The sequence below is a fragment of the Odocoileus virginianus genome, chromosome 29, assembly GCF_023699985.2.
Source record: "Odocoileus virginianus isolate 20LAN1187 ecotype Illinois chromosome 29, Ovbor_1.2, whole genome shotgun sequence".
NCBI lineage: Eukaryota > Metazoa > Chordata > Mammalia > Artiodactyla > Cervidae > Odocoileus > Odocoileus virginianus.
The window spans coordinates 26,720,670-26,746,688 of NC_069702.1; the positions used below are offsets into that span (position 1 = coordinate 26,720,670).

The following is a 26,019-nucleotide window of genomic DNA, read 5'->3' on the forward strand; positions in this document are numbered from 1 at the left end:
TCCAGAACTCTGAGAAAATACAGTTATGCTATATAAGCCATACAGTCTATGGTACAGTATTTTGTTATGGTGGCCTGAACAAATTAATACACAACTAAGCCCAGTAATACTGGCTACAGGTGGTAAACTGCTATTGAAGGTTTCAAGGAAAAGGATGACCAGACAAGATGAGCTCTTTTGAACAATCACTTTGCCGTGAATAAGACTGACTGGAGAGGCTAATCTGGGCGACTACTTAGGAAGTTATGTCAGTGGTGGAGTGGAAGCCAATGAAAGGCATAACTAAGACAATTTCATAAGGAAAGGAGAGAAGGAGTTTCACATGAGAGTTGTTAACAGGATGAAAATGGCAGGACGAGGGCCCAGTTGGATGTGAAGCAAAACGAGTCAGTCTGCGCTGAAAGCAGGGTCCCTGGTTTTGACAACAGAGTGAATTGTTCATAAAGCAAAATGGGAAAATAGAGGAGCATGTGAAATCTCGGGAGAGCTAAGTAGATTACAGTGGTTACTTGTTAACACTGGCAGCAAGGAGAAAATGCGGAGATAGACATCAGTCAAGGTAAAGATCGTAGCACATGATGATCCAGTGAAGGGAAACTGGTGGAGCTGGCAAGGAGTATCAGTCAGGATGTCTTAGATGACCTGATGACTTACCATGTCATGGGGAAGAAATGTGCCTCACCCAGAAATACACAGAGGGACTCTTTCTGGAGATTTTATGTCTCAGCATACCACAGAATCTGAGTGCAACCAGGGTGGAGCTGGCCTCACTAAGGCAGATGTAGTGAAAGAAAAGGAAGAGGATGCTCCTGGCATGATGTTTTTGCTCTGCCCTTAACAGGCTTTGTAACCTTGGGCAAGGCAGTTGATTTCCCTTTTCATCACTTCCTATCACTAGCAAACCAGTGTGAAAATAAAATGATAGGCATTGGAACACTTCATTAGCTCATTAACACTTGGAAGGCTCAGGAAGAGCTTCCTACAGGAGGTGATTGATACACCAAGAGCTGAAAAACAAGTAAAAATTAAGCAGCTGAATGAGCGAGGAGGTGGGGAGAAGCTGAAAGATGTTCCAGGTAGAGAGAACAGTATTTGTAAGACCCTGAGCCAAAACAGAAATGGTGTTTTCAGAGAAAACACCAAGAAGTGATCTGATACATGAGAGCACAGAGTTTCATAGAGATAAAGTGAGAAAACCTAAACTCGAAGCAGTTAAGTAATGTGCTCAAGGTCACATAGCTAGTAAGAGTCTGATCTCTGAATTGAGCATGTCTGCACCAGGACTTATATTTATACTACAAATTGTGTGCAGGCTCCCTATAGCACCATGCAAACAGTAGACCATGATCGATGGTGATACAAGTCCAACATTTCCCATTGTGTCTAGGAGGTGATAAAGTGAATACTCACATGAGCTTAGGTAGAAAAATAAAAGATGAGAATGTTAAAATGAGAGTCATTTAGTGTATAAAATTTAGGTCACAAAAGTAAGGAAGTAAAATTTAGTCAAATAATTCAACAGATAATCTACTAATCTTTGTTTCCGCTCTAGTCCCCTGAAAATAAAGAAACCATCTCAAAGCAAATTTTGTTTTTTTTTTTTTTTTTCATTTATTTTTATTAGTTGGAGGCTAATTACTTTACAACATTGCAGTGGTTTTTGTCATACATTGAAATGAATTAGCCATGGATTTACATGTATTCCCCATCCCGGTCCCCCCTCCCACCTCCCTCTCCACCCCATCCCTCTGGATCTTCCCAGTGCACCAGGCCCGAGCACTTGTCTCATGCATCCAACCTGGGCTGGTGATAAAAGCAAATTTTATAACTAACAAAAAACAAAATTTTATTTTTATATTTTACATTTTATTTATTTTTAATTTTAATGTGTTAAGTTCTGCTATACAGCAAAGTGATTCAGTTATACATACATATACATTCTTTCTAAAATTCTTTTCTGTTACAGTTTAACACAGAATATTGAATATAGTTCCCTGTACTATACAGTAGGACTTTGTTGTTTATCCGTTCTACTATAACGGTTTGCATCTACTGACTCCAATCTTCCAATCCATCCTCCTCTACAACAAAATGTTGATAGTTTTTTTTTTTTTTTCATTGTAAATTTGCTTACTACTCACTAAATTTTCACTAGACTCTGAAAATCCATGGTAAGTGCATCTATTTTGCAAACAAAACACAACCCAGATCCAGATCAGTTCAGTTTCATATGGACTTAGCAGCAGGGTGAAATGTGGTATAATCTACCCAGAAACTGGATGAACTGGTCTGTCCATGTCTCTTACCTGGAGCACTGACCCATGGAAGAGTAAACTGATTTATTATAAGGTCTTCTATTAACTGTGCCACTTTACTGGTGGAGTTTCCATTCCAACACTGTTGCTATACATTTCCCTGCATCTCCCCAGTGCCTACTTGCTCTTCAATCCTTACCTGAGACTCTGCTCTCACTAGCCAATTCCTACCCAGTAGTTTGTCAGCTATGCTGGAAGTTGAACCTTTAGCAACACCGTGTTGGAATTCAAAGATTTCTATCTAAGGGGGAACAGGAGAGAGGAAATTTTGCTGAAAATTTTTCCTAGTTAACATATCTATGATTTTTTAAAATTTATTTGTTTTTAATTGGAGAATAATTGCTTTACAATATTGTGTTGGTTTCTGCCATACATCAACACTAATCGGCCATAGGTATACATATGTCCCCTCATTCTTGAAACTCCCTCCCATTTCCCACCCCACCCCACCCCTCTAGGTTGTCACAGAGCATCTGGTTTGCAAATTCCCACTGGATATCATTGGAAGGACTGATGCTGAAACTCCAAAACTTTGGCCACCTGATGCGAAGAACTGACTCACTGGAAAGGACCCTGATGCTGGGAAAGATTGAAGGCAGGAAGAGAAGGGGACGACAGAGGATGAGATGGTTGGATGGCATCACTGACTTGATGGACAGGAGTATGAGCAAGCTCTGGGAGTTGGTGATGGACAGGGAAGCCTGGTGTGCTGCAGTCAATGGAGTCAGAAAGAGTTGGACAAGACTGAGCGACTGAACTGATCTATTTTACATATGGTAATGTATATGTTTTAATGATACTCTCTCAATGCATCCCACTCTCTCCTTCCCCCACTGTATAAGGAGGTGGATGAACCTGAAGCCTGTTATACAGAGTGAAGTCAGTCAGAAAGAGAAAAACTAATATAGTATATTAACGTATATATATATATATATATATATATATATATATATATGGAATCTAGAAAGATGGTACTGATGAACCTATTTAAGGGCAGCAATGGAGATGCAGACATAGAGAACATACTTATGTTATGATCTGCATAAGACAACTTATATCCATTGTAATCATTTACATGCTTAGTAGGCACAACAGACCCCAGACTACATAAAAAGTATAGCAGAGCTTTTGTTTAAATGTCAATCTGTTTAAGAAGAAAAAAACTTTGCTTCAAGACACCTTGGCATGTACTGTACCTTTCTTTTTGATAAAAATCATCACCCATACATTCTTAGGAGCCAAGCAAATTTTCTATCTTTCACTGTGACTCTAAAAGGAGACTATCTGGAGCTAAACACGGAAGCAACAGTATATGTAGGGCTTCCCAGGTGGCACAAGTGCTAAAGAATCCACTTGCAGTGACGGGGGTGTGGGTTTGATCCCTGGGTCGGGAAGATCACCTGGAGAAGGAAATGGCAACCCACTCCAGGATTCTTGCCTGGAAAATTCCATGAACAGAGGAGCCTGGCATGCTCCATGGGGTCACAAAAGTCAGACATGACTTAGTAACTAAACCACCGCCACCACCAAAGATATTCTTGTACTACCAGGAACCTGTGAGTATGTTACCTTACATTGCAAAAGGAACTTTGCAGATGGGATTAAGTTAAGGGTCTTGCAAGGAAAGATTATCTTGCTTTATCCTGGGTGGCCTGATATAATCACAAAGGTTCTCATAAAAAAGGAAGTAGGAGAAGTCAGATTCAGACAGAAAGTAATGTGGCAGAGCAGAAGGACCAAAAGAAATCATCACAGAGAAAGAAATGTTCCTCTGTCTAAGTTTTTCTGACTGGTTTAATAGCTAAATTGACATGAGACGGATTAGCAGGAGTAAATCAAACAAAAGTTTAATAATATATCTACACGGAAGAGACCCAGGAAAACTGAGTAACTCACCAAAATAGCTGAAGCCCTCACTTTAAATACCATCCTAAGCTAAAGATAAAAGATGTTGGGAGTAATGGCTATGGGACTTTTGGGGAGAGAAGCAATTTACCTGGGGATAGAAAAGCCAGTGTTTGATAAACAATATTTGCTGCACCATGCAGAGATAATGGGGCATGAAGTGGACACTGATTTTTAGATCTTGCTTAGAGTTTGCCTCACCACCCCTGGCCCATATTCTTTGCAGAGATCTCTTCTAATCTATTCTGACAACAGGTTTTTTAATCTAAATTCTTTTAGGCATTTACGATGGAGGTTACAAAAAACAAAAACACCTTTCTGAATCTTCTGCTTATTAAAAATAACCAACAAAGAGACACATTTGGTGGGAGGCAAATTTTGGTGCCCTAGAGAAAGAGATTTGAAGAAGCCATGTTGATGGCTTTAAGATACAAGAAGATGATCATAAGCTATGAAACATAGATGACCTCTGGAAGCTAAAAAGATCAAGGTGATGGATTTTCCCCTAGTGCCTCCAGAATGAGGCAGCAATGCAGACACCTTGACCTTAGTCCAGTGGAACTAATTTTGGTCTTCTGACTTCCAGAATTGTAAAAGAATACGTATATTCTTTTAAACTACTGAATTTGTAATAATTTGTTACAATAGCAATAGAAAACCCAAGTGCTGGGTATTCAAGAGGGAGGATAAATGAGGTCAAGAAGTAAAAAAGAAACCTAAGCAAGAAATTGGGTGTAAAAAGCTTTATTTTCATGTTATTTATAAAAATACATCAATAAATACTTAAACTTCTCTATTCCAAGACATAGAGAAACATTTAGATAGCTCACACTAAACAAGGCATTATGCCTTACAAGGAAGACATAAAATGTCCAAGGGATATTTAGATCATTGTCATTTGTAAAGGTTCAACATCAGAAATGTTGACTACAGACTGTGAAATGTTTCAATAAATAACAACTGACAATCTTCTCTACAAAAAGGAAACATACACATACAGTCCCTACATTAACAGTGATCGTGATCTATCTGTTTTCTTGAATCCTCCACTACTGTCTCTAGCCTTTACTATAGTGGATAGTACAGTGTGGAATACCCCCTCCCCAAAAATAGTTTAATAAGTGAAGAACACTTAAAACACATCATCTTCAAATTAAATAACAGTCAGGATCAAACTAACTTTGAGTTAACATAAAAATAAACTTTGAAACTAACAGTCCAGAGAACTGCCAAATACATTCACACCTTTAAATATTAGAACATCAATACACGGGCTTTGAAATATAAATAAATAAATACAGATGTAAATAAATAGAACTCTCATAAGAAACAGCCAAATACATTAAACACAGTCCAGATGGCCCCAGGAGCCATTTGTTTCTCTTCTTTTACTTCCATTCCACTGAGGCTGCTGAAGTAGCCAGGAAGCTCCTTCCATCTCTCTAGATCAGTTGGCACTAGCCCTGCGATGAGAAAATCGTTACTGTTAGTAGGACCCCAAAAACTGGACTCACAGCCCTGCATTATGTGGTTGCTACCTAGACCACTGCTGCACTGTATGGCCGAAAATGCCAGGCTCCTAAATGCTATTTAATCAGGAACATGGAGTCTGTGGAAGCAATCTTAATATTTTCAAAAAGCGAGAACATAATGCCACCTTGAGCTAAAAAAAAAGTACAGGCATGACATCACTTAAGCCTCATGGCAAACTCCATTAAATACCTATTACTATTATTCCCCATGTTATTGAGACTTAAAGAGATTAAGTACTTTCCCTGGGGTTATGGGAATAATAAAGGGTGGAACCTAGACTTGCACTGTGTTGGCAGAGGCCGGGGGAGGGGCGTTCCCTGAAAAGTCCCCAGCTTCATCACCAAGCCTCAGTTCCATACAACCCAAACCCAAGAGTTTTACCTCTCAGGTCTGAAGCCCATGAAAGACTTGAGGTAAACGATATTTGTTCCTTAACAGATAGGAAGCATTTTAGCATCATTGGCTAACTCTGCTAAACCTTTTGGGTTTCCTTGGTAGCTCAGATGGTAAACAATCTGCCTACAATACAGGAGACCGGGATTCAATCCCTGGGGCTTCATCTTTAGAAACATACATTTACCCACACTCATGAAAGATCGAGGAGGCCAGGAGGCACTGGAAATGTCCTTCTGACACCAGAGCAGATTAATGACCTTAATGGCAAATTTAATTCTGAAATAATTTTTTTTAATTCTTTCAGCTAAATCCTAGGTTTCTCTGATATAACTTTCAGCAGGCAGAACGACTACAGTCACACGATGAATAAAAACTACAACTCACTTGTTTAGCATCTTATCGATGATTTTCTTAACCATGGGGGCGGCAGGGTTGAGACACACTTCCTGACCAGTCTTGAGAGTGGCTCTGCAGAGAGGAGGGAGAATCCACGTGAGATGGGAGGTCCATTTGGGGGACGGGGTGAGGGCATCGGGACGGTGGGCGGTGATGACGAGGACAGCAACAGAGGCTCTACTTACATGACTTCGGTTTGGTCGCAGTGGGGGGCGGGGGGCGTCACCTTCACGCTCTGGATGTTCTTGAAGTGAATCCCCTGCAAGGTCTGCAGGCACTGGCAGCGCAGTTCGTTGACCACGGGCGCCCCTGCGGGAAGAACAGGGTGGGTTAGCTGCTGTCCTCGCGGGCACCCACTCACCCACTCACCCCCGTCCCGCCCTGGGGATCCGGGTCTCACCTGCCGCGGGCCTGCAGGCGGCCACCAGGAGCAGGAGCAGCATCGCGGCGCGGAGGAGCCGGGGGGCGGCGGCGGTCGCGGCTCGGGCCATGGGTCTCAGCTCGGAGGGTCTGTGTCTGTTGCGGGAAGGCTGGCGGGAGCGCTGGCTGAGCGGGCTCTGTGGCTCCTGGAGCCGAGCGAACCCCTTTTATCCTGATCGCATGCGAGTTGCCAGCCCCGGGCCAGGGAAATTCCCAGTCCGGAAGGAGCGGCCCCGCCCGCCTCACGCGTAATCTGCGCACTTGGGGTGTCATTCCCGTACCCAAATCCCCACGGCGGGGTGAGTCGCCTTGCAAGAAGTGGTGTCACATCTTAGAGGAGACAGGCATCGTGACAAACGTTAGTTACTAAGAGGGAATTAAGGCCAGGGAGGAGGGACGCAGAGAGAACTGATTTTCCATGTGTTACTTACACTTAAGTATCTTGGGACTTGATGATTTTATCCACGTCTGCATAAATACACTCTTAAAGCACATGTCATCTCAAATTATGCATGAGAATGTTCTCTTACTTCCTGGTATTTTACGAGCACAATAAATCACACACTTCATGTCATATTATCCCTGCAGTAGTGAGGGGATGACCAGTATCAAAAGTTTAATGTTGTGTTTACATTGCAACTAAGTGTTGCAATCCTACAAATGCCTTCCCCGGTGAAATTCTGGAACTTCCAGAGCTCGAGTACATTCACAAATACCAGCTTTTTGTGTGGAGAGTGTGTTGATTAATCCATGATCTAAGGGACGAGTGGTCATTTGGACCTGTTCCAGGCAGGGAAAGGTGTGTCCCGGCCCAGTTTCTAGTTTTGTTCAAGAACAAAATAGGTCACAGGAATTGGGGTGTGGGTTTGGGGGGCGAGGAATACCTAGGGCTAGGGTCAGTAGTGAGAGTAGCACCCTTTGCTCTTCTAACCAAAAAAACAAAAACAAAAAAAAAACAGGTATTCCTGGGAAGTATCTAAGAGCTAAAATCATGAATTTCATACCATTTACTTGTTTGATGGTCACAAATCTCACTTTATCTTCATCTCATATGGACTTTTCTCTTTCCAGTGATTTGATTTCTTTCCAGAGAAATAATTGTCATATTTTATTTGTACTGATTTCTAAAAAGACACTTCAAGCAGTTGATTGAAGACTTCATAATTGTGTAGCTTATTTTTCACCCTTAGTTTTAATGTCCTTTGTTGGATTATGCTCAGGTAGGTTTCAGATGGTTTAGGTGTGATTTTGGATGCAGATCTGTTAAAAGTGTGGGGATACCCAGTGGTAAGCAAGAGAAGGGAGGGGAGGTTGGAAGGGTGGGTAAAGACATAGAGCAAGTCTTTGTTCAAGGTTGCAAAGTAGGAATTTCAGCTCTCGGAAATATTGGTCCATGGCATTTAATTGTCTGTGCCTTAGTTTCTTATCTATAAAAGGGAGATGAACTGTAATATTTACTTCAACCGGCTGTTACCATGAATAAATGTATTAGCTTTTGAAAACACCTGTACATATTAAATGCTATAAATAATTTTTAAAAAACTAAAATAGAAATTGCTTTTTCCATATTACTAAACTGAAACTAATCTGAGGATAAAATCTTTGCACAAAGAGAAAAGAATTATTGAAAAAAAAGCCAAAATAAAAACAAAAACTCTTCCAACATAAAATATTTGCATATTTTTTTCTTAAGAAAAAACAGAGTACATTTTTGTTATCTAGTTTGTTGAGTAATCTTATAATTCTAGTTTCAGTCATTTCAACTACAAAATGTGAATAAAAGTGAAGATCTCTCATCTTGATTACTAGAAAAGATTATGAATAACTATACTATAATAAAGATTTGTCTTTACATTTTTTGGTCAGTACAGTCCTGAGAAAAAGAATGGGAAATTTAATTTTTAAAAAGAGAGTAGGGAATGAAAGATGACCTAAAGCTTATAAAATGAGTAACAGCAATAATTGGGAATCTGTTTAGATACTGTTGTTATTTTTCTTTTTCTTGGATTCTTAATTGGAAATATACTTGACACTTGACTCAATGAACATGAGTTTGAGCAAACTCTGAGAGATAGTGAAGGACAGGGAAGAGTGGCATGCTGCAGTCCATGGGGTTGCAAAGAATCAGACATGACAGCAACTGAACAATACTTAACACTTGGACAACATGGGCTCAAACTGCATAGGTCCACTTATACACAGATCTGTTTCAATAAACATATTGAAAAAAATTTTGGAGATTTGTGGCAATTTGAAAAAAAACTTGCAGACTAACCATGTAGCCTAGAAATGTCAAAAAAAATTGGAAAAAGTTGCTATGTCATGAATGGATAGAACCCATGTAAATACTAGTTTGTTCTTACATAGGCATAAGGTGAGTGGTATTTAATATAAAATTAATGTGTTAGCTTTCTTCCTGTTTTATAACTTTGCTTTTATTACATTACCATACAGCATGCCTCTCTCTCACACAATTGGAGAAACTATCATCACAGGTAAATTTTTTTTAAAATGTGACAATGTTTCTAATACTATGTTATGAATATGACTGTAATACTGTTGGCCATAAGGTTTTTATAATGGCTCATTCATTAGAATATAGGCTAAGCTACTGGGAAGCAATTTATCAATTACACTAAGCTACTACAAAGCAATGGTATTGCTTCCTTGTTATCAAGGCATTAATCATTATATCTATAATTAAACATGAATTTTTACATTATCTTTCATTTTTGATGAGTCATGTTATTAATACATATAACATCTACAGTGTTTTGTGTTAAATAAGACAATATTGATGGAGATACTGACAGATGATTCATCTTATAAACATATGACAAACTTACAGTATCAATAAATACAATACAGCAATATAAATGTATTTTCTCTTTGTTAAAACTTTCCTAATGAAGGACCCCTAATTTTCTTTACTGTAGCTAACTTTATTTTAAGAATAAAGTATATAATACATATGAGCTTCTCTGATGACTCCGTGGTATAAAGAGTCCTCCTGCCTACACAGGAGACCCGGGTTCTCTCCCTGAGTTGGGAAGATCCACTGGAGAAGGAAATGGCCACTCACTCCGGTATTCTAGCCTGGAAAATCCCATGGACAGAGGAGCCTGGTGGGCTACAGCCCATGAGGTCGCAAGAGTCAGGCACAATGTAGTGACTAAATGAAATATGTATTAGTTGACTGTTTATGCCATTGGTAAGGCTTCCAGTCAACAGTAGGTGATTAGTAGTTAAGTTTCTGAAAAGTCAAAACTTATACTTGGATTTTCAACTGCACCCCTAACCTCCATGTTTCCAAGGGTCAACTGTATTATGTTTTCTTGAGATAATCAGTGGATCAGAGACATAATAGCTATTCTTTAAAAATTTAAAAATTTGATTTTATTTTTCTGATTAAAGTGTATATCTGCTTATTATAGAAAAAATATAAAAGACAGAAAACATGAAGAGATTGTTATTAAGACTTTTAAACTTTTGTTCAAGAAACAAACTTTTGCAGATCTTTCCTTTTTTCTTCAACATCCCTAGTAACTGACATGTTTTATGTGTTTATGAGATGCTAAGTAAACATGAAGTGCTATCATAAATAACATTTTGATGTAATAGACATATATATCTTTTACATATATATAAAACCCACCTAGTATTAACTGTCTCATTAAATAGTCACCAGTTTATTTACTTCACAATTTTTCCCCCACAGGGAAGCTATTAATAAGTTGCCAAGATCTCAGAGTTAAGATAATTCAGAATTTGAGCTTCAGGTAGTGTAGTTCCACAGTAAAAAATTAGTTTTTTTTTCCTGAAACAAATGACAGTTAACTTTAGAAGAGCAGTCTTGTTTTGTTATCCTCATGGTTGAATAATTCAACTTCACCTTTCCTAAAACTTGAAAATAGCCAACTGCTCTCTAGTGTTTTATTTCACTAACAACAAGAATTTTCTTCTGTATCATGAATATTATATACTTGAATTTAATAAAATCCGTGTCTATTCATATAGCGATTTGATTTTCTGAATCAGTGGACTTCAGCTCAAAAATCAGGTCAGGAATAATGACTCCACTCTGAGAGTTTCCCAGAAGGGAAATGAGCACTACCATCAGCTCTTATTTGCTGAAATAAGGATCACAGTTTTCTACTGACTTTGTTTGAGCACTTTGTCATATTTTAAATATTTTGCCTTCAGCATTAATTGGAGACTACCCAGACATTTATTCTCTTTATAACTTAAGAAACCAGAGAATGTTTGCTCTAATGCTTTCCAGATCCAAACCAAAGTATTGGCATAAGCCAATACTCAGGGTGAATGAATAGAAAATCAAAACACTGTAGTAGCCAAAAGGATAAACCATATCAAGAAGCAACATCGTATTTGTAGAATTATCTTCCACTTTATGCCTAAGACTTTGTATATTGTCTTAACAAATATTGCTTAAGGAGCACTGATTTCTTACAAAATAAAGTACCAAAGATTTTTTCCACTTTAATATATAAGTTCTCAAAATTTAATCCTTAATGACACTGTGTTATTTGTCAGATCATTTAAAATGCAATAATGTGGGAATTCCCTGATGGTCTAGTGGTCCACACTTTCACCATGGAGGGTCTGAGTTCCATCACTGGTTGGGGAAAAAAGATTCTGCAAGCCTCACAACACGGCCAAAAACAAAAGAAAAAAATTTTTAAAAAGCAGTAGTATTCTAAAACTTACTAAAGTAACCCAGTTCTTCCCTTCTTGTTTTAAAAAACATCTTCCCTAACTAGTTACTCATTTTATGAGCTGGATGGCACATGTATATACCCAAATTTTCAACTAAGGCAGCCACCAGTTTTAAAAGTATAGAGCCAACCCTATCTTAAAAGAATGAGTAGCTAAATTTCATTTTGAGCTACCATATTTACAGCATTATGCAGACTTGATAAACATTATCTAATCTGCCTTTAAAATCCAGAATTGTGGGACTTCCCTGGTGATCCAGTGGTTAACACTCCGGGCTCCCAATGCAGGGGGCCTGGATTCAGTACCTGGTCAGGGAACTAGATCCCACATGCAGCAACTTAAGCCTGGTGCAGCCAAATAAATAAATATTAAAAAAATAAAGTCCAGAGTTGGTGCTGTATCCCCGGATGATGGAGCTTCAGGAATGGTCTGTGCCCTACTCCTCTCCCCATGCTGGCCTTGGGAAGTTGCGCCCACAATTGCCAACCCTGTCTTGCTGCGATGATTACTTGGGTAGAGTGATTCTGGCACAGAGAGGAGAAGAATGAAGATGTTGGAAGCAATAAATCCCTGGATCCATCTACTTCAGTCCTGAGCATTCATCCAGTGTCCGTGTCACACCCCTGGTCCAGTCTCTAGTTTATTTGTCATTTCTGCCTGCCTTGAGCCCTTTCCTCCTGCTTCTGGTTACAACACCTTGGTTTTCCTATGGGGACCATCTTTTCTTTCTCCCAATCTGGGTAGCTCAGGTAGAGTGACCCTGCTTTAAAGCTCCAGGAGTGAACTGATGACTGAAGGGGATATTGGTCAGTCCTTCCAGTCTGGATCCAATCACAAGCCATTCTATAGATGCAAGAGTGAATGAGTGACCTAAGCCTAGCCAAGTCAGAAAATTCCCTGGAGTCCTTTTTGTCAGGAAATGGTCAGAAAAACAAATTTAAAAAGCCCTTGCTTCCTGTTGGGTTATATCTAGTAGAACAGAAATTTAAAACTTCACCCGTGCTTGAGAAGAGCTTGCCTAAAATGAAGCCAGCACAGAGAAAAGCAGCCTGATCCAGAGGGAGACTGTTAGGAAGTTTTGAACTGCATCACTGAGCTTTATTGTGTCCACTTATCAGTCTTTTAGTTTCATAGGTCAAATGAATTCCTCTTCATTAACCCAATTTGAATTGGGTTTTTTGTTACTGACTCTACTTACTGCTAAAATTATCTTATTAAAAAGGAGAGTGTTTCAACACAATTTTAATGCCTTTATTTCTCTATTTGTTTCTTCATTTTCAATGGTTATTTTTTTTTTTTCAGCTTTTATAAGGTGGGAATGAAGTTTGGTGCTGGGGATATAAAGAGTAATAAGAGACTCTGCTACCATCTAACTCTCAATGCAGTAGGAAATGAATGTAAAAAGGAAAAGTTTTGGAAAAGCTACCATGACAAACCATTCCCAAGGTATTGGGTGTGAGAAGGGAGATTTAATGCCACTTTTACAGAGGGTTTATGAGCGCTGTCAACCAAGTTTTCCTGAAAGAAGTGCTCACTCATGTGAATCTTAAGAATAAGGAGCTTTCCAGGTAAATGGGGAACTCCAGAGGGGTGGAAAGCATTCCAGGAGAGGATCAAGAGGGCAAAGGCATGGTTATTGAAAAGAGCATGTGAGTACTGAGAGAGCAAGTGTCTTGCATCTAGAGCTCACTCTATGAGGAGGAAGAGGGGAAAAGAGGCTGGAGGAGGTGGCGAGGGGCTGGGACACTGATGCCATGTGCTCATAGGATCCTGCTTCTCCATCAAGACCCAGTTTGGATGTTACCTCCATTGGGAAGTCTCTCCATGCACCTCAAGGTGTCTCTATAGCCTTCTTGCACAGACTACATTGTGACCTTTATTGGCTGTCTACCATGGGGAGGAAGAAAAGCCTAGGGTGACCTAAGTTTCACAGTGTGTGCAGAAAAGGAGGGGTGGTAGATATTGTAAAAATAATAATAATAAATAACAATAAGCAGAAACTGCAAAGAAACCTAAATAGAACAGAATGACCAGAAGGGGGAGTTCTCACACTCTGGGACAAGAACTGAGCCCAACAGGAAGAAAATAAGGCTTCTTTCCTTGCAAACTCAATGAAAATCCATGGACTTTTTGTTTACTGTAGCCCTCTCAACTTCTTGTTCCTTTCTATAAAAGTGTTCTTCCCTTACCGCAAGGGGACTTGCATGGAGCTTGCCATGGTTGCAGACTTCAAATTGCAATTCTTCGCTGGTCTTGAATAAACCCATCTTTACTGGAGAAATATCTAACAATCTATTGATTTTAGGTCAGAAATATTAAGTCAAAGGGCATTTATAAAGCACATACAATGTATTGATGCAAGAGATTGTGGTCAGTTTTGCAAAAGATATTTAGTGGAATAAGCTGGAACATGAAGTTCTTCTTCATGCGTACTTTCTTCTGCAATAGAGCTTGTCTTACCTTCTGTTCCTGTCGTAAAGACAGCCTAACAATTTCAAAATCTCTGAATATTTCAATTTAGTTCAATTAGCTCTGAATACCAAGTAATATATTAAGTTTGGTTATTATTCCAAGTCTTCTAAAGAATAGATTTCAGTTTAAACTTTGACATTTCATTTTCTTAAGATTGTTTTTTAACTTTTACAGAGGTAATTAAAGTACGTTACATATGTATAAGCCAAAGAAATACAGAAATGCCAAAATTACCAAAGAATATGTCAAGAAATAGATATAGGAAGTGAAGAAATGTCTCTGTGGAAATATTTTTTTTAATCACACTTGGCTATAATGGGCATGAAAGAGCATGATGACCCTATTTTGATGCTTTCTGTATTGTGGAAGCAAAATTTAGGAAGTTGAGAGATGAGTTATAAACCACAGCAAACATATCATGTACAGTGGTTATGTTATTACATATTTCAGCCAGGAAAGTGACAATCATCATAAAAATCTTGATGATCAGAGAATATCCTCTGTAATTTTTCAAGGTTTTAAAATTTGTTGATACATTCTTTATGGCTCATATATGATCTCTTTTAGAAAATGTTATCTGAGTGCTGGAAAAAAAAAATGTGGTTTATACGGTCGTTAGGTGAAGCATGCCCATGTGTTTTTTTCAGGCCAGATTGGTTGGTCAGGTTGTTTAACTCTTCTATACTGTTACTGATTCTTTACTGCTTTAAGTATTGAGAGAAGTTTGTTAGACTCTTTAACTGTGACTCCGGTTTCATATATTGTGCCTTTTAGTTTCTCTCCATTTTGCTTTATATATTTTGATAATGTTATTAAGTTTGCTAAGTATTTTTGTCCCTTGTAAAATTGCCACCTTTTTATTTTAAATCAGCCTTCTTTATCTCATAAGTCTTAACATATTATTCGGTTATAATTAACATATCAAGCAGGGGCTTCCCAGTGGTGCTAGTGGTAAAGAACCCACCTGCCAAGGCAGGAGAAATAAGAGATGCAAGTTCAGTCCCTGGGTCAGGAAGATTCCCTGGAGAAGGGCCTGGCAACCCACTTCAGTATTCTTGCCTGGAGAATCCCAGAGGAGCCTGGAGGGCTTAAGTCCATAGGGTTGCAAAGAGATGACTAAAGTAATTTAGCATGCATGCACAGTATCAGTTCAGTCACTCAGTCGTGTCCAACTCTTTGAGACCCCATGATCCGCAGCATGCCAGGCCTCCCTGTCTATCACCAACTTCTGGAGTCCACTCAAACCCATGTCCATCAAGTCGATGATGCCATCCAACCATCTCATCCTCTGTCGTCCCCTTCTCCTCCTGCCCTCAATCCTTCCCAGCATCGGTGTCTTTTCCAATGAGTCAGCTCTTCTCATCAGGTGGCCAAAGTATTGGAGTTTCAGCTTCAACATCAGTCCTTCCAATGAACACCCAGGACTCATTTCCTTTAGGATGGACTGGTTGGATCTCCTTGCAGTCCAAGGGACTCTCAAGAGTCTTCTCCAACACCACAGTTCAAAAGCATCAATTCTTCAGCACTCAGCTTTCTTTATAGTCCAACTCTCACATCCATACATGACTACTGGGAAAACCATAGTCTTGACTAGATGGACCTTTGTTGGCAAAGTAATGTCTCTGCTTTTTAATATGCTGTCTAGGTTGGTCATAACTTTCCTTCCAAGAAGTAAGCGTCTTTTAATTTCATGGCTGCAGTCACCATCTGCAGTGATTTTGGGGCCCAGAAAAATAAAGTCAGCCACTGTTTCCACTGTTTCCCCATCTATCTGCCATGAAGTGATGGGACCGGATGCCATGATCTTAGTTTACTGAATGTTGAGCTTTAAGCCAACTTTTTCACTCTCCTCTTTCACTTTCTTCAAGAGGCTCTTTAGTTCTTCTTCACTTTCTGCCATAAGGGTAGTATCATCTGCATATCTGAGTTTATTGATGTCAACCATTAACAAATATATCAATAAGTTACACTAATAACAAATTAATAAGTAATTAATACATCAATATATCCATGCTAGTTTTCTTTCAATTGATTTTTTGCATGATATAGTGCTTTCAATTCTTTTCATTTCAAATAATCTGGATCCTAATGTTTAAATGTTTAAAGTATGCCTTTTTTAAGCAGCATTGATTCTTTGTCTTAATTACACAGCCTGATGATCTTTGACTTTTGAGTGTTTATCCCATTTTGATTTACTATAATTTCTAATATATTTGGATTTAATGTCTTATATTTTTAAAAATAGACTTTCAATTTGGAATAATTTTCAAAATTAATTAATTTACTTTTTTTTTTTAAATTTTTGGCCGTGTCTTCATTTCTTTCTCTAGTTGCAGCGAGCAGGGTTGCTCTCTAGATGTGGTGCATGGGCTTTCCTTTGCAGTGGCTTCTCTTGTTGAGGAGCACAGGCCCCAGGGTGAGGGATTTCAGAAGTTGCAGCACGTGGGTTCAGTGACTGTGGCTCCCAGGCTGGAGAGACAGGCTCAGTAATTGTTGCACATGGGCTTACTTGCTCTGCGGCATGTGGGATCTTCCCGGACCAGGGATTAAAACCACGTCTCCTACACTGGCAACCGTGTTCTTTACCACTGAGCAGCCAGGAAAGCCCCAGAATAAACACTTGTATAGATAGCACAAGGAGTTCCTGTGGACCTCGGCCCAGTATCTCCTCTTGTTGATATCTTACATAATTATAGTCACTTGTCAAAACTAAGAAATCAGCATTGGCACATTGTTGTTAAGTAAATTCCAGCCTCCATTTGGGTCTCACCACTTTCCATTAATGTTTTTTTTCTATTCCTGTATCCAATCCAGCATGCCACATGGCATTAATTCATGTGTCTTTTGTCTCTTTAGAGCTGTGACAGATTCTTAGTTTTGTCTTTCATTCATGAATTTGATGGTTTTAAAGCATACTCATGAGTTATTTTGTAGAATGTTCCTCCATCTGGATTTTTAGGATGGTTTTCTGATGATTACACTGGGATTATTGATTTGGGGTAAGAATCGTGAAGATGAAGTGTCCTTCTCATCACATCATATGAGTACATGATATTCAAGTGATATCAAGTGGTGATAATAACCTTAATTACTTGGTTAAGGGACGGATTCTCTACTGGAAGTTTGTTGTTTTTCCTTTTTCCTTATCTCTTTTTTGGAAGTAAGTCACTAAGTCCAGCCCAAACTCAGGTGTGTGTGAGGGGGTTGGAATTAAACCCCACCTTCAAGAGGCTCCACTTATATTATTAGGAATCCTTCTGAAAGGAAGCCATTTCTCCCTGTGGCATCTGTTGTTTTGTTCCTTTAGTCCTTAATTTTTGTCTACTTTTGTATTATACAGGTATTTTCTTTTATTCAATTTTCTCCCCTTTTCAGATTTTTAAATCTAAAATTTTGCATTTTCTTTTTATTGGTTGCCCTAAAAATTACTATATTCTTGTCAGATTGCAATTTTCTTTAAAGCTTTCTCTAACAATGTATTGTATTGTATAACACATTGTATTATAAATCTATTTACCCCCCTACCTATTGTGTTATTTTTGTCATATATTTTACTGTACAGTATGTATTTATTTCTACTGACCATTATTATTGTCATTTTAAACAACACAAACTGCTCCTGTTCTTAGGAATAATCTACTTCTCTATCTTTTTCTCCCAGCTTCATTAAAAGAAAAGAATTGCATAGCTGTTTGAAAAACCATTTGTCAAAACAATTAATAGGAGCCCTTGTTGAAATATTGATAAAAGTTCAACAGTTTATAAAGAACTAATTTTGAATAACAAATTGGTCAGTGTGAAAAAAACAGCAATATTTTTTCATAAAACTAGAATTCTCAAAGTGGTTGAGGAGGGTAGTATATCAAATAGTCCTTCTCAAGTTAGAGAAAAATAAGGGAATAACAGCCAGGAGTTGGCATAAAGTTAGGCACAATCTAAGCCTAAGAGTATAATATCTTGAGCACCCAGTAGGAACTAAAGATCAAGAAGAATAAAACAAAGCCTAGTCATGTTATTTTTTTTTGCAGAACTTTTATTTTCATGCCATTTAAAAAATGTAACAGTAGTTTTAACTTCTTTGTTCCAAAACAAAGAGAAACACCGCATAGTAAACATTAAACAAGGCATTATGCCTTACAAGCAAGACATAAAATGTCCAAGGGAAATTTCAACATAAAAATGTTGACCACATAATCTGAAATCATTTCAATAAATAACAACTGACATTCTTTAAAAAAAAGTGCAGAAATAGAAATGCACATACTTTCCCTGATTCTAATAGTGATTTCACTGTCTAATTGTATGAACTCCCCTCTCCCACTCACCGCCTCCACCTCTCTCATAATGCCTGGCACTTTATGGTCTTCCAATAAATACCAGTTGAATAAAACATTTAAAACTCATCATCTTCATATTAAATAACAATCAGGACTGGGTTATGTTTGATTTAACATAATCACATCTTTAAACGCTAACATGTAAAAGACTAAAATACCAGCTTTGAAAAATAAATACATATATAAATAAATAGAACTCATATAAAATAGTCCAGCACATCAAGTCCTTTCCAGTTGTCCCTGGAAACCAGCCGTTCTCTTCTTCATTTTCAGTTCCTATAAGAGCAGAGACTACTTTTCAGGAACTGTCACCAATGAACTTCTTACTTCCTTCTAGGTCAGTTGGTGCTGCCCCTGCAATGAGAAAAGGGTTAGGGTTACAGGTGCTGAGGAAAGCTAATCTTCTTGTACAGGCCCCAAGGCTGGAGGGACTTCTGCATGCAGACACTGGCCCAGCTCTGCACTCAGAAAAGGTTTCTGCTCTAAGGGATTACAAAACTTTCACAGGCATCCTACAACTCAGGAAGCTTTCACTGCAAAGTCCTGCTCTTCACTGCTAAGTTTCTGAGGTCCCTGTTACCCAAAACCCAGGTCTCCACTTTTCAGGTAGAAAACATTGAGAAATGGAGGTAAACAACATCTGTTCTTTAATGGGTTGAAAGCTTTTTACCATTTCTGGTTAAATTTACTTAATCTTTTGAAATCGCTCAGTTGTGTCTGATTCTTTGTGACCCTATGGACTGTAGGCCACCAGGCTGCTCTGTTCATGGAATTCTCCAGTCAAGAACATTGGAGTGGGTAGCCATTCCCTTCTCCAGGGGATCTTCCTGACTCAAGGGTTGAACCTGGGTCACCTGCATTGCAAGTGAATTCTTTACCTTCTGACTAGGAAAGCCCTACTTAATCTTTTAGGGACATGCAGGCTCATTTGAATGGGGATGGAGAGCAGGATCAGGACAGAGGGAGCTGGAAATAGCCTTCTGACACTAAAGCAGATCAAATTTAATGGGGAAATAATGGCTTTTAGTCCTACAACTAGACTGTGGGTTTCTCGAATAATATTTTCAGGAGGTAGATGCCAGTATTTGAGACCAATGGCTCTAGTTGCAAGTAGGAATAAAATCCACGACTTACTTGTTTAGCATCTTATTGATGATTTTCTTAACCATGGGAGCTTCAGGGTTGAGACAAGCTTCCTGACCATTCTTGAGAGTGGCTCTGCAGAGAGAAGGGAGAATCCACGTGAGGCAGGAGGTCGGGCTGCAAGTCTAGGCTGGGACATCCGGACGGCGGGGGTGATAGGACAACAAACAGAGTCTCTACTTACATGACTTCGGTTTGGCCGCAGTGGGGGCCCGGGGGCGTCACCTTCACGCTCTGGATGTTCTTGAGGTGAATCCCCTGCAAGGTCTGCAGGCAATGGCAGCGCAGTTCGTTGACCACGGGAGCCCCTGCGGGAAGGACAGAGTGGGTTAGGGGCTGTCCTCACGGGTACCCACCCGTCTCCGTCCCGCCCTGGGGATCCGGGTCTCACCTGCCGCGCGCCGGCAGGCGGCCACCAGGAGCAGGAGCAGCATCGCGGCGCGGAGGAGCCGGGGGGCGGCGGCGGTCGCGGTTCGGGCCATGGGTCTCAGCTCGGAGGGTCTGTGTCTGTTGCGGGAAGGCTGGTGGGAGCGCTGGCTGAGCGGGCTCTGTGGCTCCCGGAGCCGAGCGAATCCCTTTTATCCATGGTTGGGGCGGGAGTTGGCAGCCCTGGGCCCGGGAAATTCCCGGACGCGCGGGTCATTCCTGGGTCCGGAAGGAAGGCTTGGCCCCGCCTGCCTCCCGGGGAGTCCACGCACGCGGGGTGTCCTCTGTGCCCAAATCCCCACGGGGGGAGTGAGTCGCCGCCAGGCTGGGGGTACCTACGGTCGAGAGGGGTGCCTTGGGCGCCCGGACACCCCTGGTAGTCAGCGGGCGTTGTCAGACTGATTAGACCAGCATAGGGATGCACCGCAGCTTAGGGGGGGTGTTAATTTCTTTCAAAGACACTTCTATTTTGGAGATTGAAAGAGTTGAGGCTAGAATGGCAGCCTTTGTTTGTTTGTCTTGTCTTTCTTCTTTCTCTTTAATTTGCGTTTTGTAGATTTTGTGAATCCCTGAAATAAACGCCCTGTTTAAAATAACATCTGTCATCTCAGTTTATATGTAAGAACCTTTGTCTAATTCCTGATGTTCTAGGATCAAAAATAAATCACGCTTGTGCCACTGTTTTGTTTTGTTTTGAGATAGGGACTCCGGGGGAGGGCCAGGGACCTGACTATTAACGGGTTGATCCCGTGTTTATTTTAGGATACTATGTTGTAATCTCTTATCTATCCTTTCTTTGAAATTCTGGAACTTAGTGAAAGAGCACCACTTTTTGCTTTATACACGGCTGTGTTTTCACTCACTACAGGTATCAGGTATTATAAAGGGTCATGTTTGGCTCAGGAGGTCCCTTCACCTTTTGTAGGCCTGTCTGTGGGCAGAAAAGATCTTAAGATCAGAAAGTGAGTGCCTAAGATTCCTGACTTTAAGCAGCAGACAGATATGGCTTTGGACACATACTAGATCACTAGTACGTTTCACTCCGCATTGCTTGAATTTGCCTATTTCTTTGGACTGATTCCCTCTTGGGAATCAACTTTCAACGTACTTACATTTCAAATTCTGTGTAACTGAGGCTTTCTCACTTTCAGCGTCAGTTTCAATATCCCTTTTTGGATTAAACTGTAGTTGGTCTGCCCTCCAGAGAAGGTAAGGACCTCGAGGATGTGTATGATGTTCTGTGGATGCTGTGAGAAGGATTGGGGAGCCGAGGAAGAGGGTCTGCCTCAGGAACAGAGGGAGTTTGTCAATCAGGTTGTCAAGGCTGAAATCTCAACTGCACATTTACCTGCCACGTGACCATGGGATCATGGGCAATTATTTAATCTGTCCTTGCTCTTGCTCTTCCTCTGTTAAAGCAAGCTAACAATAGTGCCTGCCTCACAAAGTTGTTATGAATATGAAATGTGTTAACATTTCTAGAAGAGTGTGTGCTCAGTCGTGTCCAAAGAGTAGCACATATTAAGTGCTATATAAATATTTGCTAAATAAAATAGAAGTGTTTACAACCTTTCTGTTATGCACTAAATGTTAGTGCCCTCCAAAAATTCCTGTGTCGAAGCCCTATACCCCACTGAAATGGTATATGACCATGGAGCCTTTTGGTGATTAGGTTAATTTGAGGTCATCAGGATGGGGTCATCACAGTAGGATTAGTGCCTTTATAGCAAAAGATACCCGAAGAGCTGGTCGTCTCTCTCAGTGATGTTAGAATAAAGCAAGGTGATTTCCTACCTGCAAACCAGAAGAGGATTCTCACCAAATATCGAATCTGCAGACACTCTGATCTCCAGAAATGTGAGAAATTTGTTGTTATTCAGTCCCTAAGTCGTGGCTGACCCTTTGCAACCCCATGGACTGCAGCATGCCAGGCTTTCCTGCCCTTCACTATCTCCTGGAGTTTGCTCAAACTTCTGTCCATTGAATCAATGATGCTATCCAACGATCTCATCCTCTGTTGTCCCCTTCTCCTCCTGCCTTCAGTCTTTCCCAGCGTCAAGATCTTTTCCAATGAGTCAGCTCTTTCCATCAGGTGGCCAAAGTATTGGAGCTTCAGCTTCAGCATCAGTCCTTCAGACACTGAGGACTGATCTCCTTTAGGATGGACAGGTTGGATCTCCTTGCAGTCCAAGGGACTCTCAAGAGTCTTTTCCAGCACCACAATTTGAAAGTATCAATTCTTCAGTGCTCAGTCTTTGCTTATGGTCCAACTCTCACATCTATACATGACTCCTGGAAAAATCATAGCTTTGACTATATGGACCTTTGTTAGCAAAGTGATGTCTCTGCTTTTTAATATGCTGTCTAGATTTGTCATAGCTTTTCTTCCAAGGAGCAAGTGTCTTTTAACTTCATGGTTGCAGTCACCATCCACAATGATTTTGGAGCCCAAGAAAATAAAGCCTGCTATTGTTTCCATTTTTTCCCCATTTATTCAACATGAATTGATGGGACTGGATGCCATGATCTTAGTTTTTTGAATATTGAGTTTTAAACCAACTTTTTCACTCTCCTCCTTTACCTTCATCAAGAGGGTCATGCTTGTTATTTAAGCCTAGTCAACCCAGGAGAAGGGAAAGGGTACCCACTTCAGTATTCTGGCCTGGAGAATTCAGTCCATGGACTATACAGTCCATGAGGTCACAAAGAGTTGGACACAACTGAGCAACTTTCACTCACTCCCTCAGCGTATATTTTGTTATAGCAGCCTGACCTGATTAAGTTACTTGCATAAACATAACATGGCAACCCACTCCAGTATTCTTGCCTGGAGAATCCCATGGACAAAAGAGCCTGGTGGGATACAGTTCATGGGGTTGCAAAGAGTCAGACATGACTGAGCAACTAAACAACAGCCACAATAAACACAACCTATGTTGTAAACAGAATATATATATGTATATGTGTATTTCAGAGGAACATATCTTAATTTATCTTGAATTTTTTTCAGCATTAGAAATTTTGTAAGGGGAATGCATCCATATTCTTTGAGAATCTTGGAATAGATTTTTAAAATCCACTGTTGCTTTCAATTACTTCTCATATAAAATAGGAATAAGAGTAAAAAAATTTCCCAATTCATCTATGAGAAAATATTTAAGAAATGACTGTCTATCTGCCTTGGGCATTAACAGTTATTTGCTCAAACAATGAAAAGTATTAGCTGTAATGATTCCCAGACCCAACCCAAAGTAGTGACGTAAATAAATACCAAGGAAGAGTAGAATTTCAGCTTACTTACAACAGCAGCCAAAAGGATGAGACATGTCAAGAATCAACTCTTTATCTGTAGCATTATCTATAACATGACCTCTGAAACTTGTCAAATTAAAATCATTTACTTTCAGGAAGGAATAAAAAAGAATTTTTTTCCCTTTAATAATGTACTGTTTTCCATTATTTAATTCGTGTCAGCCCCACAGTAAGTTTCAGAAAATTTTTAAGAGCATCAGTGATATGAAACTCATCAGGATAAGCAAATTATTTCTTGTTTTTAATGTCCTGAATGCCACTTTTATGTGCACAAGCCATAAATCAATGCAATCATGAACTCAGAGGAGTCATCTCTAAAATAGAAGCTCAGTTTCCTAAATTCCATTCTATTCTGTAATTGTAAGGGTATCTTTGAGATTTGATTAATACAAGGTAACCTGCCTGCAGAACCTAAGGTCACTGTTCCATGCTGAGCACTGACCTTGCTCATTGGCCAGCATGAATGAGTGGTGCGGCTCTAACCCACCTAGAGACCTCTGTTGACATAACTGCCCCTGCTACCGTTCCCATTTCCTCATGGATATGGTTTGTGTAGAACAGTTCTACACTTAAGGGAGAAAATGAAGACGACTGAACAAGTTACTAGATCCCAAGATCTCCCGTCCTTCTAAGAATGCTCAGTTGAACAACAGTGTTAACCTCAGCTTCCAAGCTCTACCATCAGTATGTCTGCTGCTTTCTCTACCTGTCTCCTGATTGGCGCCCACCTTTCTTCTTTGCCTTCTTTTTTTGGAGCGGGGGGTTCACACAGGTGCAGTGGGGATCTTACTTCTCTATTGATCTGACACTCTCGGCTGTGAAAGTGTGTAGTCCTAATACTGGATCAGCAGAGAATTCACCTTCTTTCTTCTTAAAACAGGACCTTGGTTTTCCTTTGGAAATCCCCACCTCTGCCCTTGGCAGTCTGTGTGATTAAAGTGACTTCAGTGCTAAACTCAAGACTGAGAATTTGTGACCCAAGGACACTGTTGCTTCCTGCTTCCTACCTATGTCCTCGCCCACATCAACACGGGTTCACAAAGGAGCCATGAGTTAAGGTTGGCCAATGAGACAATGCCAATTGTGCGGGAGCGTAGGGAATTAAGAGGCTCTGAGAGGCTCTTGCTTCTAGCTGGGGTTGCCTAAACTGGTAAGGTGGAAATCTGCAGTCTTGCCATGACTTAGGGAAAGCTTGCCTGAGAATATAATGCCACAGAGGAAAGCACCGACATAGCCTACACAGACAAGATTGTTGGAGATGCTGTTTGTGAACTTGAGTCTAGCGTTGTCCTGCCTAATCCTTTATGGGCATGAGTTTGAGCAAACTCAGGGAGATAGTGATGGACAGAGAAGCCTGGCATGCTGCAGTTAATGGGGTCACAAAGAGTCAGACATGACTGAGCAACTGAAAACAGCAAATCCTTTGACTTTCACTGTCATATACAATAGATTCTCTTCTCTTGTTTAGCCAGTTTGGATTGTGATTACACCACATGCAGGTAAAGAGTCCTGAAAAATACCTCCATCTTTTATACTGCTTCTAAAGTTATCTTTTTAACAGACTGAATTCCTCACTATTTAAATCCTTCCTTCCCTTTTTCTCTCCATCTATTTACTTTAAACTTAACATTTATGAGTTTGGAAACATGTTAGCTTCAAGGAATATAAAAAAAATAAGATTTATTCCATTATCAAAACACTTTCAGTCTAATAGGAGAAGCAGACTTTTATACAGACAATTATGAAGTGGCCTAGAGCATCACACGAAAAGTATGCCTAGAATATGGTAGGTGCCTAGAGGTGGGATACCTAGCCTTGTTTCTGAAGAGGGTGGGCCAAACTCTCAGAGAAGAACTTCAGAGCAGCTTCTCTGGAGGAAAGGTACCTATTGAGTTGAGTCATAAAGGATGGATGAATTTTTCCCATGTGAACCAGGAGATCAAAGGATAGGGGAAGCATTCCAGAAGGTGATGCCAAATGTACAAAAGGATTGAGGTTAGAATGAGTATCATGTCTGCTTGGAACAGACAGCAATTCATATATCTGGAGCTTAACCTGTGAGGCAGAGAGAAAGGAGAGATGGAGGCAAAATCTAGTCACTGAAGGCTATGTGTAGCCCCCACCTGTTACTCAGAAACCAGTGCAGGTATTAGTTCTAATTCTATTAGAATGCTCTTGAGTCCATCTCAAAGTGTTTCCTTGACCTATGTTCACAAATTTCCCAAGTATGAAGTATGTGAGGGAGGGTCAGATTAAATAAAAGGCTCAGGATAAGACAAAAAATGAAGGAAACCTTTATTAACTCCTTACTGTGTATAACATGTTAGGACATGATTTATAAGAGATGCAAAACCGGATGGATTCCAAACTCTTAACCTGACATTCCAACTCTTAACTTGACATACATTAATATCTATCCAGTATACTCCCTTCTGTATATTAGGTAACTTCTGTTGTTGTATCTATAGTAAAGATTTGGATGAGTTGAGCAATTTGCAATGATTTCAAATCATTTCAAATTACACTAGAAAGTTAAAGTTAAGTCGCTCAGTCATGTCCAACTCTTTGCGACCCCGTGGACTGTAGCCCACCAGGCTCTTCCGTCCATGGGATTCTCCAGGCAAGAA

General features: G+C 40.0%; 2 protein-coding genes across 2 annotated transcripts; both read right to left on the bottom strand.

Annotated features, from left to right (window-relative positions):
- Positions 1-4,948: 4,948 nt before the first annotated feature.
- On the bottom strand, positions 4,949-7,368 carry LOC110131888 (growth-regulated protein homolog beta). Its single transcript, XM_020884857.2, has 4 exons — positions 6,946-7,368; positions 6,731-6,854; positions 6,534-6,617; positions 4,949-5,683 (listed from the first exon to the last, which is right to left on the bottom strand). Exons 1-4 carry the CDS (start codon positions 7,034-7,036, stop codon positions 5,668-5,670), a joined length of 315 nt encoding a protein of 104 aa, XP_020740516.1. The 5' UTR covers positions 7,037-7,368; the 3' UTR covers positions 4,949-5,667.
- Positions 7,369-18,186: 10,818 nt separating this feature from the next.
- Positions 18,187-20,192, bottom strand: LOC110131887 (growth-regulated protein homolog beta-like). The gene is made up of 4 exons (XM_020884856.2): positions 20,046-20,192; positions 19,839-19,962; positions 19,646-19,729; positions 18,187-18,865 (listed from the first exon to the last, which is right to left on the bottom strand). The coding sequence occupies exons 1-4, from the start codon at positions 20,134-20,136 to the stop codon at positions 18,850-18,852; spliced, it is 315 nt and encodes a 104-aa protein (XP_020740515.2). The 5' UTR covers positions 20,137-20,192; the 3' UTR covers positions 18,187-18,849.
- Between the last annotated feature and the right edge of the window lie 5,827 nt (positions 20,193-26,019).

Excerpts from the sequence above, each read along its gene's own strand:
- LOC110131888 (XM_020884857.2), bottom strand. The coding sequence starts at position 7,036 with ATGGCCCGAGCCGCGACCGCCGCCGCCCCCCGGCTCCTCCGCGCCGCG. Across the intron at positions 6,855-6,945 it reads CGCCTGCAGGCCCGCGGCAG|GGGCGCCCGTGGTCAACGAA; the intron begins GTGAGACCCGGA and ends TTCTTCCCGCAG. Across the intron at positions 6,618-6,730 it reads TGCGACCAAACCGAAGTCAT|AGCCACTCTCAAGACTGGTC; the intron begins GTAAGTAGAGCC and ends TCCTCTCTGCAG.
- LOC110131887 (XM_020884856.2), bottom strand. The coding sequence starts at position 20,136 with ATGGCCCGAACCGCGACCGCCGCCGCCCCCCGGCTCCTCCGCGCCGCG. Across the intron at positions 19,963-20,045 it reads CGCCTGCCGGCGCGCGGCAG|GGGCTCCCGTGGTCAACGAA; the intron begins GTGAGACCCGGA and ends TCCTTCCCGCAG. Across the intron at positions 19,730-19,838 it reads TGCGGCCAAACCGAAGTCAT|AGCCACTCTCAAGAATGGTC; the intron begins GTAAGTAGAGAC and ends TTCTCTCTGCAG.